The sequence below is a fragment of the Dermacentor albipictus genome, chromosome 10, assembly GCF_038994185.2.
Source record: "Dermacentor albipictus isolate Rhodes 1998 colony chromosome 10, USDA_Dalb.pri_finalv2, whole genome shotgun sequence".
In the NCBI taxonomy this organism is placed as follows: domain Eukaryota; kingdom Metazoa; phylum Arthropoda; class Arachnida; order Ixodida; family Ixodidae; genus Dermacentor; species Dermacentor albipictus.
In genome coordinates, this window is record NC_091830.1 from 67,089,053 (window position 1) to 67,110,683 (window position 21,631).

General features: G+C 46.2%; 1 protein-coding gene across 1 annotated transcript in view; it reads left to right on the forward strand.

Annotated features, from left to right (window-relative positions):
• The window catches only part of LOC135898536 (uncharacterized), a 76,850-nt gene that overhangs the window by 17,603 nt on the left and 37,616 nt on the right, over positions 1-21,631 (forward strand). The window contains exons 5-7 of the mRNA XM_065427541.2: positions 1,600-1,682; positions 5,604-5,795; positions 17,439-17,703. Of these exons, the coding sequence (XP_065283613.1) occupies positions 5,696-5,795; positions 17,439-17,703 (365 nt within the window). The 5' untranslated portion in view covers positions 1,600-1,682; positions 5,604-5,695. The remainder of the gene's footprint in view (positions 1-1,599; positions 1,683-5,603; positions 5,796-17,438; positions 17,704-21,631) is intronic.

Below are 21,631 nucleotides of genomic sequence, written 5' to 3' on the forward strand. Positions count from 1 at the left end.
TCGTTGTTCTATTTATTTATCATTTCTTTATTGCAATTAACAACTACACGAAATCGAACCTACGCTGTGCTTTGTGTCCTTGTTTGTTGTTGGCCTTATATATATATATATATATATAAAGACGTATGATGGGGTGTAAGGTTAAGCGATAAGAAGAGAGCAGATTGCCTGAGGGAACAAGCGCGAGTCAATAACATCTTAGGTGACGTTAAAAAAAATGGTCATGGGTAGGGCATGTAATGAGGAGGGAAGATATCCGATGGCCATTAAGGGTTACGGACTGGATTCCAAGGGAAGGGAAGCATATCCTGGGGGCGGATGAGATTAAGAAGTTTGCAGGGAAAACACGGCCACAATTAGCACATGATCGGGGTAGTTGGAGAAGTATGGCACAGGCCTTTGCCCTGCAGTGGGCGTAGCCAGCCTGATATATATATATATATATATATATATATATATATATATATATATATATATATATATATATATATATATATATATATATATATTATAACTTCATTTCTTGCAGCATTCGCTTTGCTCTTACAAAGGTTGATTTTGTGACTATTCCGTTCACTGGTCTTTTTTACAGAGAAGAAGTAAGTCACACATTTTTGTTTACTTGCATAACAGGTGTTGAAGTCAATTCGATTGAGGCACGCCACAATAGAGAACTCTGGACTAACTTTGACCGCCAGGGGATCTTTAACCTGACCCCTGTGCTCGAGACGTAGGCATTTGCGTTTTTATTTATTTTTATTTCGCCACCCACCGAAAGGCGGCCGCCGCGGCCGGTACGTCATCACGTGACCTCGTGCTTTGCAGCGCCAGCCCATAGTCGCTAGGCCACTGCGGTGCATCATTAACAGATGTTCTGTGCGCCCATTTAAACGCGCTGGATACGGCGAGTGTTCCAAGTAAGGCGTGTGCGCTGCGTCCCGTTTTTTTAGTGACATTGCGCAAAAAACTATAACAAAGAGTTTATAGGTGAGTTCTTGCTAAGAACACAAGGAAAGCGACAAGAGCATAAGTGGTGCACGCATACACTACTTGAGCAGGACGGCGATCCTCTACCAAAGACAACTTTCTCTGTTTTTTGCACAAAAGTCTGCCTGGGCTCTCGCACTGCTTGCTTACGCAAGAAGTGGGAGCGCTCAGACAGAAGAAACGTTAAAAACATGAGAGATGCAATTTTCGTCAGTGTGCACCTTCGTTTCTTCGACTACCTATGCACAGGACCTACAGAACTTTTCATTGAATTATATATATATATATATATATATATATATATGCGTGTTTGTATGTATGTGTGCACGTGCCGTTCTTAAAGCAATAAAATCCGGCGGATAGACTGCGCGTTTCCCTGTAGCGTTTCCTTGTAGCGTTTCTGTCTAATAGCTATGCTACTTGCTTCCCGCACTTCGCTGCGTTGCGCCGCGCCTACGTCACAGACGTCGGCCGACTTTCCCCAATCACTAACCTGATGCAGGACATGTGGTATCACCAGTGCACTGCACCGATGCGGTGATGCAGTGTCTAGTTTGTGATAACGCCTTTCTGTCGCTTCCGTTCAACTTTAAATCATCCTTTCCTTTTTAGGGAGAGAGACATCTTCACCATCGTCGGCATCATCCTGATCCTTCTGCTCCTGTGTGGCATCATCTACCATTTTGCAACTCGATGTGAGTTTCGCCTTTAACTTTTCCTTATTTGGCGGTTGCGCGCGCCTAATTTCCGCGAAAACAAATGCAGGGAGTAAGAATGCTTTGGCGGGAAATGCTCGGAAGCTTCATCGCTGCGAAGGTGAAAGCAATGAAAAATCGAGGCGATGGTTAAACTGGGTGTACTGCACTTTACGTGCGCGAGATGTCAACCGTCGTGTGAGTGAAATAAAGGCTAAAGTTGTTTAACAAAAACACTCAATAATAATTGCCGTTGTTATGTAACTACATCAAATTAGTGATGTAACTTGGAAGCGCTCCCACTTGGGCCTTTTGGTACGGATCGATTTCCCGAGGTAAGAACACCACCGACCCTTACAAAAAAAAAATCTTATCACCAGTGATTCCAGTTTTGTTTTGGTGTTGGTGTTTTTTTTTTGTCAACTTTCACGCGTACTGTGACTTCAGCTTCGTTTTCAATACGCATTATTTCGAGCGAGCTCTTAGTTACAGGTTGGCGTTTGTGGTTCCTGCTCTACTGGGTGGTTGCTTAATGCGCTACCTTTATTTCACCATGAATTTTCATCTCATAGTTGCTTTCTTCCCTTGAGCGGTACTGCAAGTAATTTTTACTGCCTTTCAGGAAGCGAAATCTGCTAACACAAAAAAATTTTTTTTTTGAAGGCATCACAATGCTAAGGTACGAAAGACTACGTAGTTGCTTGCGAGAGGATAGGGGGTTGAGGGGCCCGATTTTTATTAGTCATATCATGAGAAGGCAACAAACATTGACTCCAGAGAGAACATAGGGGAAATTACTTGTGCCTAATAAATGAAATAAAGAAACGGGAAATTAATGGAAATGAAAGCGGATGAAAAAACTTGCCCCACGTGGGCAGCGATCCCACAACCATCGCATCCCACAACGATGTGAAGGTTGTGGGATCGTTCCTCACCCGCGGCAAGGTGTTTCTCAATGCACTTTAATTTTCGTTGATTTATCGTTTCATTATTTCATTTATTAAGCACAAGCAATTTCCCCTGTGCTCTCCTTGGTGCCAGTGTTTGTTGGCTTCTTAGATATGCGTAGTTGCTTGTGGCAAGGCAGGAGAGGAAACAAGGTTCCACAAGGAAGAAGTCGACCGCGCGGTGTTATATATAATTTACTCAAACGACAGTACAAGTACGTTTGTGTGCCTAGCCCGATCAGAATACGGCACTTCGTCTGCGGGAATCCAATTCACACCCTCGTGCTGAGCAACCGAATGCATGGCGACGGCGCCACCACTAATGGCGTAAGAGGAAAGTCAGAGCAACTTATACCGTTGAAATAGCGCAGGAGCTCATATTTATGTACAGTCGCGGACAGAATATTATGGATCATGAAATCTAAGAAAAAGCTGAATATATCCGCAACCTCACAACGCAATCTGGTATTTGCATTTTGGACCTCGACTAGAATATGCTAACAACGTTGTCGTGGGCAGTTTTACTGGTTATTGCTACAGGCAGCTCGCGAATTTGACGTTTTCGGAGATCCCGTGGTCCATTTTATTCTGTCCGCGACTGTACATATACATCGCTTGAGGAATACATTTAATATTGAAATCTACCATTCGTCTCAATCACCAAGGAGTGACACGTTTTCTTTTTTTTTTATTTCTACAGAGCTCGCAGCACCGCGGTACCGGTGCTACCGCGCTCCGCGGTCACAGTGATCTTACGCCGTGCATATTGCTAAAAAAAAAGTGTTCGCGTATTCTTCCCTCGAACGGCTAGCTCTGTAGACGCTGCACCTTTGGTCGCAGTGGTGTCTACGTTTTGCATATTTTCTTTTTGTATGTATGTGTTTATGTGCGTATGTGCGTGTTTGTTACGTGTGTCTTTGTGCGTGCGTGTATGCTGCTGTGTTCGATCGCATGACTGCGTGTGTGTGTGTGCGTGCGTGCGTAAAGCACTGCCGTGTACATTGCCGTACATGGGCGATAATGACCATTGTCATTATCGCCGTCACAAAACGCTGACGTGCCATGTGGTTGTTGTTCGTGCATTATTGATTGAAAATCGAAGGCTGCACTTGTTGGTCACGCGGCAGGACATCGAAAGTTCCCGAGCAACTTTTCAACCTTTCGTTTACTCATTTCCCCCACAGCACCATTGCGTGTCTTTGATGTTCAGATCTCACCGTAATCGTACATGTGTTGTTGTCGCATAAGAAAGAACTCGCCAGGTAAGAAGCGATTCGCCATTAGTTACACGATTTCTCTTAAAAATAATTAGACATTATTTGCACTAGTAGACATTGCACTAGTAGACATTTGCACTAGTAGACATTTGCACTAGTAGACACCAGACATTCTTGCCCTGCATTGGCACTGTAAAAAATAACTTTGGCAGCATACTGCCAAACAGATCCGAAGGGAAGGCGCGACAATGACGGTATACGAAGAGGGAACATACACAGACACACATGAAGACGCGTGAAGTGAAGGCGTGACCGTCGTTGTCACGCCTTCACTTGAGATCCTGCTTAACCAACACGCCCAACTGTCAATCCTAATACCAAACAGAGCAACGTTTGTTTTACTGTCGCCGTGCTTAACTTCAACAAGACGCGCTGTTCACATCAGTATTTACTCACCGCAGGAGCAAAGAATACTTCGCTAAACGATATTTTGCTACGTTAGTCATAGGTCGCGCCTGTACAGTGCATTTAACGATGTCATAAGAAGGGACACAAAGGTGATCGCTTGTTGAAACTGATGTAACGAAAACTTGTTAAAGCACCATCAGTTGCATCTTGGCAACCGTACTATCCACGCACCTTGTTATGGTGTCGTTGTGTAGTGGAAGAAGTGCATTAATGGACCATGGCGTCCTCTATTGACTCGACTATGCATGTGTTGCGCACTCGGGTGGCTCCCTTGCCGCACTGCTTTTGACGCAATTGGAGCTACATTAGGCCTCGCGCGAGAGGCTTAGCACGTTCAGAAAGCACGTAGCAAGGCAATACGCTTGTCCTTTAGAGCGAGAATTGTCATGCTATCAAACTGCATCTCATGAGGCCATATAAGGTCGAAGAGTGTGCGATATGACGTTAATAAAAATTGACGCTAGCTCGGCTGCCACTTCTTAACTGAAAGACGTTAGCTCGCAAATTTTTCTATTTCTGTTTTTCGCCTTGGCTGCCTTGACATTTCGAATTTTCCAGTAGGTAATCTGCGCCACTTGTATAATTGCACCTGAAAAAGTGGACGGATGCTATCTTTCACCGACAATTAAACATAATGTTCGTAGTAGTAAGAAAAACAACAATGCACTTAGTGTATTTTCAGGTGAGGTGAATTTATGAAATCTGCTATCACCAGATAGTGTCAGGTGGAATAAGAGCGGGGTAACTGAAGATTGCTAGAGAGAGCACTGTACCCGACAGGGGCGAGATTTTGATGACGTCATCGATCAGTACCCTCATCTGTCCTCATATCATCTAGTGAACCAGTTTTTGGTGGAAGCTGCCGCCACATGGCATAGACACGTTACCAGCGTCATTCCCTCCAACGAGTTCATATTAAATAAAGGGAAAGGCCTCTGTACACACTGTACCGAGTGGTCTTGTTCTTTTTGTTTTTGTTTGTTTGTTTGCTTACCACATTATAGCTATACACCACAGTCTGACGACGCGCGTGTCCCACTTCGCGTAATGTTGCGTATTGTGCTTCCTCTTTTGTCGCTTCAGGCTCCTGCTACGTTCGCACGGTTGGTATCAGCTCGTGCAAAGTTACCCTCTCGCACTTCGTTCTAGGAACAACCCAGTGCCGCGTCGAATCACATTATCCGTTTCAGAAGGCGCCGCTTACGCTCGCGGGTAGCGAAAACCTTCGATGAAGGAGCTCTTTCCAAATTAGGTATTTCGTTATACCGAATGCTTACCGTGCATTCCAGCGGCTCACGCGTCATCCGCCTCAGCTGATGCCAGTGACGATGACAAAGACGATGGCAGTAGCAAGTTCGGATCCGGCGGCGGCGGCGGCATCATGATGCAAAAGACGACGACTAAGGCTCCGACTAAGCGTTTCCGACGCAAGAAGACACCCGCGGTGATCACGACGTCGCCACAGCCGGACGCACTAAGCGGTAAGCATCGTCGCTCCCTTCAACTGCCTAAACTCCCTTTGCAGACGCTGTTGCTTCATTCGCGGGCGGAGTGCTAGTGTTCCTGTCTGGCCTAGCGTCGAAGCCAATCTTCCTTGAGGACCCGCCGTGGTTGCTCAGTGGCTATGGTGTTGGGCTGCTGAGCACGAGGTCGCGGGATCGAATCCCGGCCACGGCGGCCGCATTTCGATGGGGGCGAAATGCAAAAACACCCGTGTGCTTAGATTTAGGGGCACGTTAAAGAACCCCAGGTGGTCAAAATTTCCGGAGTCCTCCACTACGGCGTGCCTCATGATCAGAAAGTGGTTTTGGCACGTAAAACCCCAAATATTATCATTATTAATCTTCCTTGAGGACTATGGACACGAACTACACAACGTAAAGGGGGCGAATATTGTAAGAATGCATTAACTTTGCATTATTTAGGCCCTCTTTTGTTGGCCCCGACGCGCCCTTATCGCCACTATCAGGTCGCTCGATGGGTGATTGGTGTAGGAAAAGAAGAACGGAACATGGAATACACAGTTCACAGTTAAAAAAAAAACAGCTTCAGGATTATACTCGGAACGCGTCTCCGTGAACTTACGTCACATCGAGCTGAGAACAAAAAAAAAAACACTTCTGGCAACGCTGTCACACTCACCGAGTGCGAATCTTACCGAAGCACGACTTCGGCAGGCGTAATGCAATTATTCATTTTTACTCGATGCTATTATTTTCTTATAATTGACCTCTCGGAAACAGCCGATCTTTGTGATACCTTGAGTGTAGCAAGTGTAGACCACTGGCGAAGAGCGAAGCATTGTAATACAATCATCGCAGTGTGCACTTATCTCCAGAAAAACTTCAGTTTGACCTAGTTGGTATTTGGTACACATCATATTGGCACTGGAATGCCTGCTCCTGTAAACCACGTTTGAATGCGATGAAAATTCTAGGAAGAAGCCAGGACCAAACTGCATGCGAACTGATGGAGGTATATCATATAAAGAAAGAAAAAGGCCAAGATTGTGTCAGTCATACTTCCATCAGGCTGTTTAAATCGGAGATCGTTTTTTTTTTTGATAAGTTGTTGTCGCACTAGGCTGATGAGTAGTCTTGTTGCTGCGTTCTGCACAAGCTATTTATGTCTATACATTTTGTGTTGTTCTCACCCATGCTCTTGGGACAAAGCAACGACAACTCAATAGTGCAAACAATCACAAGGGCATTTATCGCACCTTTCATAGACTAATGCCTACTAGCCGAGTTGCTGTACACAAAACATGCCGATGGGCACGCGAGAAATCGCGAAAGTCCGACTCACCGTGACCGGATAGGGAGCGAATATGTTCGCCCCATGCTGGACACCATCGCCTGGCCATTCGCGCGTATGGTCACGCGAACGGTGGCGCGTTCGAAAGAGGCCTCGCGAGACGGTCTCGCAGAAGCATGCATCGGCGCACGCGGAGAACGTCCGCGCCGCTTGCCGACTCCGAGCCAATGAGGAAGAGCCTTCTTTCCGCGCCCAAGCAACCCCGCTGTTAGGTGGCGTTAGCAGAGCCACACTACGCCATCTCTCGCACTGCGCTTCAATTAGACCGACTGCCGCGGACACCGAGCCACGCGGCGAAGCCGAATTACAGGAGATGGGTGCTACGCGAAAAAAAAAAGCATATCAGAGGACTCGTGAGAGTCACGCATCCCCACAATTTACACGTGTTGCCGTCTTGAAGGGGCAGCGCAAAAAGACGATGACAGAAGGCAGGAACACACAGGACAGCGCTGAACTCACATCTAACTTTATTCGAAGGCATACATACACTTATGTACACAACCCATAGCCACGTGCTCTCCCGTCCATGGCGTCACCATGGAGAGCACGTGGCTATGGGTTGTGTACATAAGTGTATGTATGCCTTCGAATAAAGTTAGTTGTGAGTTGAGCGCTGTCCTGTGTGTTCCTGCCTTCTGTCATCGTCTTTTTGCGCTGCCCCTTCAAGATGTTCGACCAGTACCAACTCGCCCAAATGTCGATGTCGTTGTTGCCGTATATAAATTAGCTGAAAGTTACCACCTGTGTCGTCGCCCTGTCCTCGTCATATGAAACGCAGCACACTAACCTTTCCTGGCTTACTTTCGGCGCGGAAGAAGGCGTGACTGTTTTTTCTTTCTTTCTATTAATGTGAAGGTTAACCGCCCAATGGGCAGTTAAGCAGAATGCTGAGTCGCCTTCTTCCTTAGGGTTGGTGCAGCAAAAGGTCGCGAGGCTTATGTATGGTGACGACATAGTGCTACTAGCTGACAATGCAAGAGATTTACGGACACTCGGGAATATGTGTGGCAACGCAGCGGCAAAACCAGCCCTTAAGTTTACCACGGAGAAATCGATAATTGTTATCTTCAATGATGACACGAGTGCTGTCATTTCAATAGCAAGTCACACCCATTGTCAAGCAATATAAGTACTTCTGCGTATGCATAAACGAAGAAACGACTTACACAAGCACCCCCAAGATAACGTGAAAATAAAGGGGAAGCGGAACGCAGCAGCAATGAAATATAGAACACTTCGGGGCCATAATATATAGGAGGCGGCGCGTCGAATCTGAAAAGAAGTAATGGTGAGGTCAAAATCGGATATCTTTTGGGATCGCTAGGGCTCAACTCCGATACCGCCTATTCAAATACATATAAAACGCAGAAACGGTTTTATGAGACAATCGCCGGGCCTGTTTCAATGATATTTGTTGCATTCGAGAGAAGAAGGTATATTCTAGTGAATACTACAAACGAACTTTTCGTTAATGGCCAGAATTTTGTAGAAGTAATATTCAGAAAATTGGTTCGCTTGAAAAATAAAGTAGAAGCACGAAGTTTACATTTTTAAAACAGTTGCACCCGTTGAAGTGTAGCATATTTCACCCGCCGTTGTTGCTTAGTGGCTGGGGTGTTGGGCTGCTAAGCACGAGGTCGCGGGATCGAATCCCGGCCACGGCGGCCGAATTTCAAACGGGGCGAAATGCGAAAACACCCGTGCACTTAGATTTAGGTTGCCGTTGAAGAACCTCAGATGGTCCGAATATCCGTAGTACCCATTGCGGTGTGCCTCGTAATCATATCGCGGTCTTAGCACGTAAAACCGATTATTTCATGAAAAGTACATATTTGTCCCAAATAAATATTGTCATCTGCCTTGACTGCGTTTTCTTTCTTCAAAACGCTGCTCTCGCTGTTTTCTCTCGAGGATGCTATGTTACGCTGACAATGCGCATGTCATACGTGACTTGGAAGTGCCGGGCTCGAGCCGCTAAAGAAAGGATATGCAGGCAGGACAGATGACGATTACTGTTGTGCGACTAGATGCGCCTCAAAGGGCGCAAGCTTTTTTAGAGCGTACAATTTTGTAACGCTACACCCAGAACAGATATCGCAGTTCTGCAAACTGTCTGCAGGAGAGCATCTAAAGCGGAGAAATTTGACATGTCAGTTTATATTTTACTGGAATGTTTTACACTGTTTGCAAGGCTTTTGCGAAACACCTACAGACAATCTAGTGGTCTTTACGAGCGCCGTGTACAATATAATAATTTTGTCCGCTTTAAGTGCACAATTAAATGCGATTGTAAATGCAGAGTTGTAAACATTGAAGTACCATTTTCGGAAAATTTGCAAATTCAGCCTATTTTTATTCAACGTTTGACGACATAAGTATAAAATTCGAAACCAATGGTCAGTAGACTTTACCTTTTACTTTTGGATGCAACAAACCTTACTAAATTTGGTGCAGTGGTTACCGAGATAGAGGATTTCTCCTTCCTCGTGCACTTGGTAGGAGCGCCCGAGCTAAACATTCCTCATATGCAAAGATCGGTAGGCCAGCTCGCTTTGGGAGTCCACCGTAAGAGCACAAATGAGGCAGTTCAGGGTGACATATGTCGGGCCTCGTTTGAAGTCAGAGACTCGCTGAGCAAAGTTAGTTTTGAAGAAGCACTCAAGAACATGGATCAAAACATATCCGCGGCCAAAGTGCACAAATACATGTACCTGAAGAGTGTCGACCCAGAATGCAGGAAGAGTTTAAGAATGTTGGCAACCAAGTACATGGTGATTGAAAGTGTAGGTCCACGCAGGAGTCATCAGAAATAAAGTTAGAGAACCAGACACAGTCAGTTGGATGCCAAAAAAAAATGGAAACAATAAGGATCATGGCGATATGCAAGAAAATGAAGCAAGAAGTTAGAAAAGAAGATCGCTACACTAACACCAAGGGAAGTGTCTTGCTATTTGAGGCTGGAACTGGTTGCCTAAAGGCGGGATGAGGCCTGTGTATGCTGCAACTTAAAACCTGACACCACTCACCACATCCTAATATAATTCGAAGGGATTCACGAAGTAAGACCCTTACGTAACGCACACTTTCCAGAAGCGTTTGAAATTAAAGTGGGCGGAAGCATCAACCGGCCAGCAGTGGAAATAACGAAGACACATTTAGAGTATTAGCGGGGGAAAATGCAGGGAAGAGATTTGTACGACCGGAGAGGCGAAAGTAGCGGTACCAGGCAGATAGGAAAGTTTTGCGGAATATAAAATAGATTAGAAGGATGTATACAAAAATGTTCGAAAGAAAACCATGCATAGGACATCTGAATAATTGAATCAGGTCACGTGACTATTTATCACCGTGCCGTTTCAAAGTGGATGCCAGTAAATAATCATCGTCACTCAGACCGCTAAGAGCCGAAAGGCACTGTGATTAAGCTTCCGAGTGTTGTCATGGCTGCTGTATATACGCATGAAGGCACGCGTGAAGGCGTGCCTTCACGCGTGCTAGAGTTATTCCTGAAGTTTCTTTGCACCATAGACACGACAAAGTGGCTCCGAGGCTGCTAACTGGAAACAACGTCCCAAAAGACAAATAGTTGTAACTTCAATGAAGTGAGAATTCCGGCCGGTTTGTAATTTTCCACAATACACAAATAACAGAACAATGCACCAGACAAGCCTCCTGTGTCTTGTTTGTCGTCCGACTCCTCCTTATATCCTGTGTATTTTGATCTAACCTGTTTATTTTTTTTTTATGCAGTTGTAACTTGATTTCGGGCGTGGCACAATACGAAGAAAATGGCGTGCAACCAGCTGTCCCCGCATAGTTGTTCACTTTCTTTCCTTGAACCAAGTGCGTTTTCCAGAAACCCAAGGCCCATGACTCGCAAAATTCACCGCTAGACTAGCTGGGCACCAATGTGGAATAAACATATGCTAGTTATCTGATTGGAACTTCGTCCAAAATCGCCAAAGGACACGTGCGAGCGTATGTGGATATTAAAGCATTTCTGTTACGTCTATGAGGATTGGCGACACTTTCATAGCTCATGAACAGTTAACAAGCAGTTTCGGATGAGCGTTTATAATTCCTTAACCTTAAATTATTTTCCCTTTGAAAGCATAACGAAGGTATCGCTTTAAATGCAGTGAACAATTTAAATAAAGCAAATAGATAATTCCTTTACACAACACGTACGAACATTACTGTTGAGGCTCGTCAACGTTGAATCGCGTGGCGGCTACAACAAAGACACAGGAGTTCAAAACTAAACTCGGCGTACGCGATGTGCTACAGTTTACTCGGCTGTGCTAATGGGCTGAATGCCCCAGACTACGAAGGACGACCAGAATATCTCATTACACTATGCGTGGAAAGAACACTAATCGGTGTCTAAGCACAGCATTTCTCAGAATATTCATCCTCACTATATTGCACCTTTGCATGGCTTTTATGTTATAAAAAAGCTCTCATTTTTTATATTCATACCACTCCCCTGTCGTGGTGGTTAGTACTTTGAATCCACCTGTTTCCTACAAATGTTACTGCATGATTCGGAATAAAAAAAAGTCGCTATGGGCCAGATAATGTACATCTAGATAGATAACTAACTAGACATAGATATAACAAACTAGATAGATAACTAGGTAGTGTAGGGTAAATTTTCAACTTCTTTGTGGAACATTCACGAATAAAAGTCTGCCAGCACAAGATTTGTTAACCAAAGCGTTGCGTCCTGCAAAATCAGGCATTTTATAGATCATCGTTCTCGCTTTTTTTCTTTTGTTTTCTGTCGTTTTCTTCTTTTTTATGCTGGTCACGTGCATCTAAACATGTTATCTGCCAATCTCCTAATGTGGGAATTGATGTAATCGAAGCTTTGAATGCTGTTGGATTTGATTGTCGATAATAAGTGGTGATTTTGCGGCCAATGTGAAATGTTCCAATTGTTTCACCCAACACGAGAGTAGTGAGCTGGTGTTACACGTTACCTTGCGTGCACCACTGCTGTTTGCCTGCGCAGTCCACAGAACAGATTGATACCTGTTTGGTTGAGGCGTTTTTGTATGTCATAGTTCCCAATGTCTGAGACGGTTGAGCATAATCATTGCCTTAATATGGCACATCGCATCGTGGCAGAAGTGTACAGAAGAACATTTACTCAACCACGGGTAGTCACCAAGGGTACTGCTCTTGCGCGTTCGGCTGCTGGAAAGCAGCTTCCGGAAGTTTGTAATACGGACGTGGCATTACAGCATGCTTCACCACCACGGCTACCGGCAGGGACGCCAGCTCCGAGCTCTCTCTTCAGGCTAACGACGATTGAAATGTTTACGCTATCACTTGCCCAGCAAGCGACCTCCACAGCCCACCGCCTTAATATTGTCGCATACGAAAGCAAGCACATCACGTGTCATACGCCCTAAGTGTTGAACGCTGCCGCGGCGGCGCCTGCTGCTATGCGCGGAGGTCAGCGCCATCTAAGGGTGTTGCGAACAACCCAGCTGCGTATGCGAGCTAGACTACAACAGCAGCATCAGCGCTTAGAAAGTCGGGAGAAACGTCGCACGTTCCCTTTGCTAGCTCTTACACTACGAACATTTTACCAACAAGCTATGAACATCTAGAGAACGACTGATGTCGAGTACATCAATCGGCAGAATGCTCTTTACGATCCATACATTGGATATCTTCACTTTTATCCGTTGGCATTTGATCTAGATGTTTTTAGTGGCCATGTCGGATTTGTTAACTGCATAAGCTTGCTTTGTTTCTCTGTCGCAGGGGTGCAGTTAGCTTTCTTGCCGAGCTATAACACGGGTGAGAATACTGATAAGCCTAATTGCATTATCATTTTTCCCGTGACCGCTTTTTCACATGGTAGCAAACGTCGAAATCGCTCCCGCGTGTCTCAGGACATTCTTGAGTTTCGATGCCGATTCCTTCTCTTGCATATGATGTCACCGAGCCTTCGTTGATCAGATTGCATGCGCGACGCGAATAATGATGTAGATTCCGTAGGACACGTGAGAACAGGCGATTATGCTGGAATCCATGCCAAGTCAGTATCCCGCCTCGCATCGGCATCATGATTTCCGTAGGCCCCGTGCCAACCTGTGAAATGGAAGGCATTATCAAAGGCGACCAACATCTTCTTGTGAAATCGTGCATTTGAGCAGAGGAATAGCGCAGGTAATGGTGACAAACTTCAGCCTTGCAGATAAACGTCTTAACAAGGGTAGGAATATCACATATATGCAAAAAAATTACAGCAGTCTGCGATGCATTTGTGATCTCGTATTCTACAGAAACTAATACAACGGTATGTCTTCCTAAACCAGCTGGTGGTATTAAAACCAGTCGTCGCAAGCACAAGCAACATCTCTATGGTGTCCTCCAGCATTCTACAAGGACTACTCATCGTCATCAAGGATTAAACTCACACTGGTTGCAAAGCATCGTACCATAACAGAAGAATGTCATCGACAATTCCGTAAGAGCCTCTATCACGTTTCAACACGGCAATGTGAAGCTATAAAGCGAAAATTCAATGAAAAGGCATGCTACGCAATCCCACAGTTGGCAAGCCCCTGAACAAAATAGCGAAAAATTACGCATACGCTCTTCCACAGACAGATGGTGGTGCCTTGGACCGGCTCTATCATGCAAAGCATTTTTACAGAGGAGCTGTTAGAAGCTCGCTGGGTTTCTCTTGACGTTCGCAGCTAGCAGAGGGAGGGAGACTATAGAGAGTAAAAGCAGAGCATAAGAAGAGCATTTCACAGCCCAGCGAGGCAGTGAGGGTGGGTGAAGCCTAGCGGGAGGAAGGAGAGGCGCGCATGCGATCTAGGAACGCGGCCCGGATACGTGCCTTCTCCTGTTGCGCGCGAGGCAGGGGAATCACGCGAGGGAGCAGGGGCGTTCTTTTCCGATGGCTGCTAGGGTGCCTCGGGGTCCTCCTCGCCCACCGCTCCATGCAGAGTGGAGACAACCACGGCGTCTACTACGGCATTGCCCACGTGATTCGCGGACGCCATAGTGGACTCCTTTGGCGGAAGCCGTAGAGACGCGTTGCCGGCGCTCGTGGTTGGTCACTACTGGCCTTCCTTCAGCTCCACTGGTCTCCGGTGTTTGCGATAGCAGAGACACACATAATTTTTTCTTCGATGGATCTCAAGACTGGCTACAGGCAAATTGCAGTCGGTGAGAAAGGTCGAGACAACAGCACCTTGATCCCGCCAGACGGGCTGTTCAAGTACAAAGTCACGCCATTCTGTGCTCGGCACCAGCAGTGTTCCCGCGCGATGGACAGACTTCGCAGGCTTTTCATCATCATGATCACCTTATTTGGTTTCAGAGAGTATTAGATGCAACTAATTCATTCGGACTCACTCTGAAACCAGAAAATTGCCGCTTAGCTTGTCGAAAGCTACTGTTCCTTGGCGACGTGAGCAGCTAGTCTGGTGTACACCCGGCCCAGAAAAGACAGCTGCACTCACAATGTTCCAGCAAATCGTCGACAACGAAGCAGTGCACCGCTGCCTCGGCCTGTGTGCGCAGTACAGGTGCTTTATTCAGGACTTCACGCATGATTAAGCCCTTGATCCACCTCGCAATGTCAGACGTCGAATTCGATGTGAGAAACTCCGTCACTCAAAGCATTCCAAGAGCTCAAATGACGCCTAGATGCAGCACCACTAGTGCTCGCTCACTTAGACGGAAACACCGTTTATATAATTAACACTCACGCAACTAGCGTAGGACTCGGCGTGGTGCTTGTCCAGAGATACCATGGACTTGAAAGGGCCACAACTTACGCTAGCCAGTCGCTATGAAAGCACAAGTGAATGAATTCTGCGATGGAAAAGGAATGTCTTGCTATCGTATGGTGCATAGCCAAATTTCCATTATGCACGTTCGGTGGGCCATTCGGGGTCGTAAGCGACTACTATGCCTTGCGTTGGCTGTCCAAATGAGAGGGCCCTTTAGGCCGCCTGAACAGTAGTGCCTCAGAATGTCAGAGTTTGACATCAGCGTGACCTGCAAATCAGCGCAGATGCACTCAGGCTGGCTTCCACCCTGGGCACCTATTGATTCATGGCCGCAAGAGGACCAGGACTCTTTCCCAGAGACAATAAGGGCCGATTATTGCGCCGAACAGCAGCGAGCTGAGAGGGAGCTCAGGGGCCTTGTCGAGTTTTCAGAAGAGAAGAGCGACGTTGCTAGTTCGCTTTGAATGCGTATTTTGTTTTAGTTTTCCCTTGAAGTCGGCGTCCTCGTCAAGAACTTGCCACCAGTCCTCCCCAACTACATTCTTGTGGTTCCATTAGCACTTTCGTCAGAGGTTCCGTATGCCCTGCATGGCTGTCCAACAACACGTTACTTCGGGTTCTCCAGAGCGCTCACGCTGATGTGAGAGAGTACAACTGGCCATGCCTCGCCACCGATGTCGCCCATTATTCCGACACTTGCCGGGGCTGTCAGCAACGACAGCCACTTCCAACACGGCCGCGAGGACTGCTACGACCCATCGAACCTCCTAGCCAACCATCCCAGCATAAAGAGAGCCGTTTTGGCGGCCCCTTCTGGGTGTGCGTGAACGTCAGCGAATATAAGTAGGTAGTCTTGGCTACCGATTAATTTACCCGCTATTCCCAAATGAATGCCCTGCCTGCAGGTAGTGCAGTGGAGCTGGCGAAGTTATTCGTTTAGAACATCCTGGTGCATTACGCCGCCACGGAATCCTTATCACTGACAGAGGAACCACATTGTCAGCAAAGCTTGCGCAACCAATCGTACAGTAGAGCCAAGCAAGTCGGAGGAGCAAAACCACCTACCACTCGCTAATGACTTTCCCTATGGAGGGCCTAAATAGGATCCTAGCTTTATCTTGTCATTTCAAGTGAATATTGAGCACTAGGCGTGGGATGCCGTCCTTTCCTGCACCATCTTTGCCTTCCGCACGACGGTACAAGAAAGAGCCCAAAAGTCACCGTTCAACGTAATTTACCGAAAGAACCCGGTACTTTTCGAAGCCATGTTACTAAACATGAGAGACGAAGAAAAGCGCAACCATGACGTGGCCAGCTATCTTCAGCGTGCCCAACCACCCCAACAGCTCGCACGCTTGAACAAAAACAACCATCGGAGGACTGACATCCGACACTACAATCTTCGGCGATGCTATGTGTAGTACTTTGTCGGTGTCCCTATTTGGGTTTGGGCAACAATATCCAGACGGAGTCTCAGGAGAACACTTTAGGACGCTTCTTTGGACCGTACAAGACACTTCCATATCCTGGTGCGCTGGATCACTACGTCGTAACCGACGATGGTAGGCAATCCCTGTGGCTGTCCGTTTGTCGGTTAGTCGTGTACCAGGTCGAAGGTTTCATTTAAGAACGATGTATTGCATCCACGCGAGCGTACAACACCTGTGTGCAGAGAGTTTGGCGCTGCCTCACTGTCAGGGGCGTGGCCAGAGGGCGGGGAGAGGTGAAACTGGGCACGCCCGCTCCCAGTAAATTCATGTGTACCTTTGATACCTGACATTAACTGATGGGTGACAACACGCGCCTTACATGCCTCTCGCCAAGTCAAGTCTGTCCCAACTCCGCCACCGGGAGAAAATTCCTTTCTACACCACAACCCACGATGTGAAATTTACTCCCATGTAAATACACAACGACGCCACTCATAGTCCCTGTGTAACTTTTGCGACGCTAGTTCCCATCATTCAACATGAGACAACAGACAGTATCCGGAGGCGCAGCGTCACATACCCCTTACATCCACGAGGTTTGCGCCGCACACTGTGCCCCTAGACTGTGGCAAATTTTGGAGCTCATAAAGTCGAAGAAGGTGGTAAGTCTTCGACGTTTCGCCTTTGGCAAATGGCAATAGTGTCACCTAATATCCAACGCAACGCGGCAGCAGCGTGTTTGATAGACGAGCTGTTGCGCAGCAATATCGAAATCGATCAGCAAACATCCCGCCGGTACAAATTTGACCGCCCGACCGGTCAAATTCTCGGAACTAATTTAGCCGATGCCGGCTTTCCCTCCCACCTACGCCGCACTTGCCAAGGTGTACTTTCAAACATTACCGAACAAGTACAGGTGTCATTTTTTTCTTTTTTTTTTGCTACATCCACCGCCATCCGCTAGTTATCAACTAGTAGCAATTGCTGTAGGAAAAAGGCACCTTTTTTTACTACGGGCACCTAGCGTGTGTCGCCGTTGCTTCGCGTCTCTTACGTGCGCTTGCTCTACTATGTGCTGGCAGCTTCAACCAATATCTTCTACCGTTTCCTCTCGCAGAAACCCCGCACCCGCCTAGACCACCCCGCCCGCCGCGCGACACGTCGGTGCCCGACACCATCTTCTGCACCGTGTCGTACCGGGCCCTGTACGAGTACCAGTATCCCCCGGACGGACTGTGCACGCACCTCGTCTACTCGGAACTTGTGATCCACGACGGCGTAATTAAGAGCCGGCTCGAACCGCTGGGCGTAGGCCTGAGCTCCTTCATGTCGCACGCCAACAAAGCGCAAAAGACCCGGCACGGCGCGTCCTTCAGTTACGAGTGAGAGATGCTCCAGTAGCTCGATTAGGCGCACTGCGAATAGTTCGCGCTAATCAGAAAGCAGTCGACACACACTCGAATGTGCTGGCGCTCGCAGTAATATCGCCGCAATGTACTACATGGGGTTCGTTAAGGTCGCTGCATAAATCCTTCACTCAGGCGTGTAGCTATGGGTGAAATTGAAAGCACGTTGCGCGGAATGTCCAAGGAAGAAGCGAAAGAACATCGAATGACTTACAATCTCGTGTAAGGCATCGGAGATATTGTACTTGGAAAGCTTGTGGTCCTTTGAAGTTAAAATATCTTGGCTTAAGGTCCAACTGTTACATAACAACGAAGTGAACTATAGAAGCGCGATATCTCGTGTTTCGAAACTAAGAAGTTCGCAGTGTTTCTAAGGAAATAACTTGCGTCAGCTAGGGAAATCTGAAAAGGAAGCCATTTTCTGTGTGTTGTGAGTCCTGCAATTGTAAACGCGTAAAAAATGAACGAGAATGATAGGCGCCGAATAATTTTATTTACAACGGTACATACAAAAAGAGCCACACTGCTGACTCAAGGCGCAGGTGTCGTTGAATTGGCGATTACACGGCTCCGTTCAGCTGACAAAGACAATCACTTGATCCCAACGACTGAGGTGTTGCGACGATGTCAAAGGCTCATCCCCGCATCTCAGTGTCCAAGCACAGACCATAATAATGGGTAAACTACATAGATGAATAGTCCACAGCGCGACTCAAAAAAACATTGTGAAAGCATAGTGAGCCAAAAAAAAATTCTAAACGCTAGTCTCTATCTTGTCGAACATTTTGGCGACCTTTGGCGGTCATCGTAAGTCATTTGTGCAGGAATCAGTGCTTCAGCTCGCCATTTTATCTCGCCAGAAATGTCTTGCGTAGCGATGTTACGGCCATGCGTGACGGTGCGCAGGACACTATAAGTTTCATACGCCGCAATCGCCCGCAGTGCGCGCAAACTGCTCTGCAAAGCTTTTAATTTGCGAGTGGTCAATGCAGACTAGCGCGGTGGCAAGCTGCTTGCAGAGAGAACGGCCTGGATAACTTCCGTGAAGGACACAATTCAGTAATTAAGTATTGGCTAAGAGGTGAAAACAGGAGAAGGCCACATTATTAAAAGAATCTAAAAGATAGCTTATAGAGTGAAGTACGAACCAAGCCTTAATCTCAAGAAGTAAGCGATTCGTCTCTGGCTTAGCCTTACAGAGGGCATGTTGACAAATGACGCCACGATGGCGTCATTTGTCATATATGCGTCATAGACGCAAATATGCGTCACAAGATGCTCGGATTGGCGTCAAATTTCCTCATGGAGTATCCTGTAAACGAAGTAAATGTACGTCTTCGAAAAGAAAATTTCGCAAATTTGGGTGTGGGTTAGGAATCGAACCCGGGCCTGCGGATTGTGAGACCAGCACACCTCCGGCAGCTCCGAGGTTCTCGTTGGCTAAAGGTGTTCCTGGTGCATGCGTCATTGCACACTTGACGGCGAAGTCAGTGGGCAGGAGGCGGCGCAACGTCATGAGTGTACAAAATGGGCATATAATATGAGTGTATATGATAAATAGCATTAATGCAGAATTGAACAGCACTGAGCGGTCCATCGAGTCATGAACTCCACGCGGACATGCGGGCATCTTGAGACGCTTGGCGTGTTTTCATTGGGACACACCGAGGCGCACTTAGAAGACAGGCGAAAGCTTTCGCTGACAAAGAATGCGCGGCAAAAAATATTTCGCCAAAGGACTACAATGATTTCCGGTTTCCACACGTGGAAAGTCTTAAGTGCGTCTGCCAAATTTATAGAGCCAATATGTTATTTGTTTAGGCATTTTGATTTCTAGGAGAAGTCACGACCACCTCATTGAGTACTTTTGATCAAAAGTTAGACTTGTGCGGACTGCGAGAGCCAATTTTATTAAATTCTGGTACGCCTACCAAAAACACGCTGCATGCTGCGAAAAGCATGGTGAACCACATTACAAAAAAACAAGCATTTGTGATGAAGCAGGGCCGGTGATCATACGGCAAGGGAGAGTCCAAAAGTGCGTTGCTTCGTTGATAATGTCTATGCCATCGATCATATCCTTCAGAAGTCTGCAGACTACGTGTTTGCACTTCCTTCTTTAGTTCGCTAAAAGTGACTCGTCTAACTAAGCACGCTTGTAGTTTGGATTAATCATCGAAAAGCTAGAGAAAGCAAGTGCCAAAACTCCCGGTTCACAGAGTTTACACCGTGCAAGCACAAATTTACATCCATCAGTATGCAGCACAAAACTACAAAGCAAACCCACACGGGTTTTTAGTAAATATAGCTTCGTACTCAAAGTTCTCCCTCGTCCGGGGTTTTGAACCCGGGACCAATACTAACTAACTAACTAACCAATAGGCTAGCAGGTAGCTCTGCGAGGGCCTTTGTAGCTTCGAGCTACATATGCATGTATGTCAGTTTTTACTTTCGTGAACCCCCGCCCACCTTGCGGAATTACCCAGAACTCTTTTAGCAGGGCTTTTACCGCTACCACATAAAGATAAACGACAAAAAGGGCCCGTTAAGACAAATTTCTGGTGATTAACAAGACACAAAATTGCCACTAATGTTAGCTGGAGCTCAAAAATAATGGTCCAAATACAAGGCGGCGAGCATGCGATCAATGTCCAACATATAATTATTGATTTCAAGATACCTGCGTTGGGTCCCGCAGCCGTGTGTGCGAGTATGTCAAAAGAAACTAGAAGAAAGGGGTTAACCCAGGAGGCCGATATTTTATTTGGTCATATCATAAGGAGCCAACAAATACTGACATCAAGGAAAACGTCGCGGAAATTTTTTGCGCCTAAGAAATGAAATAAAGAAATGATAAATTAATGGAAATGAAAGAGGATGAAAAAACAACTTGGCGCAGTTGGGGAACGATTCCAAAACCTTTATATCCGCTTCTGATCCACTTTCATTTCCAGTAATTTACCGTTCTTTTATTTCATTTATGAAGCACAAGTAATTTGCCCCTATGTTTTGCTTGGTGTCAGTGTTTGTTGGCCTCTTATGATGTGTCAAAAAAAAAGTCATTTAGGACTTATGTGGGTGTAAAGAATCAATTTAGATACATAGAGGTATTTTTCATTATCCTATCTAAAAGGGCTGCAATTTGGTATATAGCTTCAAGTTATGTTTACTTTGGTTATGTATAATACTAATCCACAATCGTCACTACCAAATCTGCGCACAATTTAATATGCCTCTGATTGCATACCCCTAATACAAATATTAGTATACCCAGTACCCTAAGCCCTTGTCTTTTCCTGCATACATAATATGTCAACGAACATGAGCATAGTGCAAGGCGTATATGGTTTTACAGTAGGGGTGGGTATGCACTGCGGTATAATGGAGGCAAGATTAGATCGCCAGAAAATTGATGTAAGGCACTGTGTCAACGACATGTTGTGTATTTTTTTTCTATTCTAAATATAGTTTGCCGTCTCGGCTTATTGCCACGCCTAATAATGCAATTGTACAACTTGGTCATCCTTGACCAATACGCAGTATTCTACTTCATAATGAGAACCGATAGTAGTGCAAGCTAATGAAAGGCAGGTATGCTAGCAAGGATGCAAAAAAGAACAAAAACTTCAATGCAAAGACCTGCTGGCAAGGTCTCAGTGGCGAAAAGGAGAAAGTTGCAAAACATGTCTGCGCATGCTTACGGATAGCCGGCGCCAAAGTTTGAATCCGTTGTCTTCCTTTGGACATTGCAGAAGAATCTGTTGCCACTGTCTCGCCTTTCCTCTTAATGTTGGCGTATGCACTGTCTCGTTCGTTCCTTTTTGCGTCGGTGTTTGGAGCATGCCTCTGACGAACCTGAATCCGTACAAAGTTGCTCACCATTAAGACGCATAGGCGTTAGTAG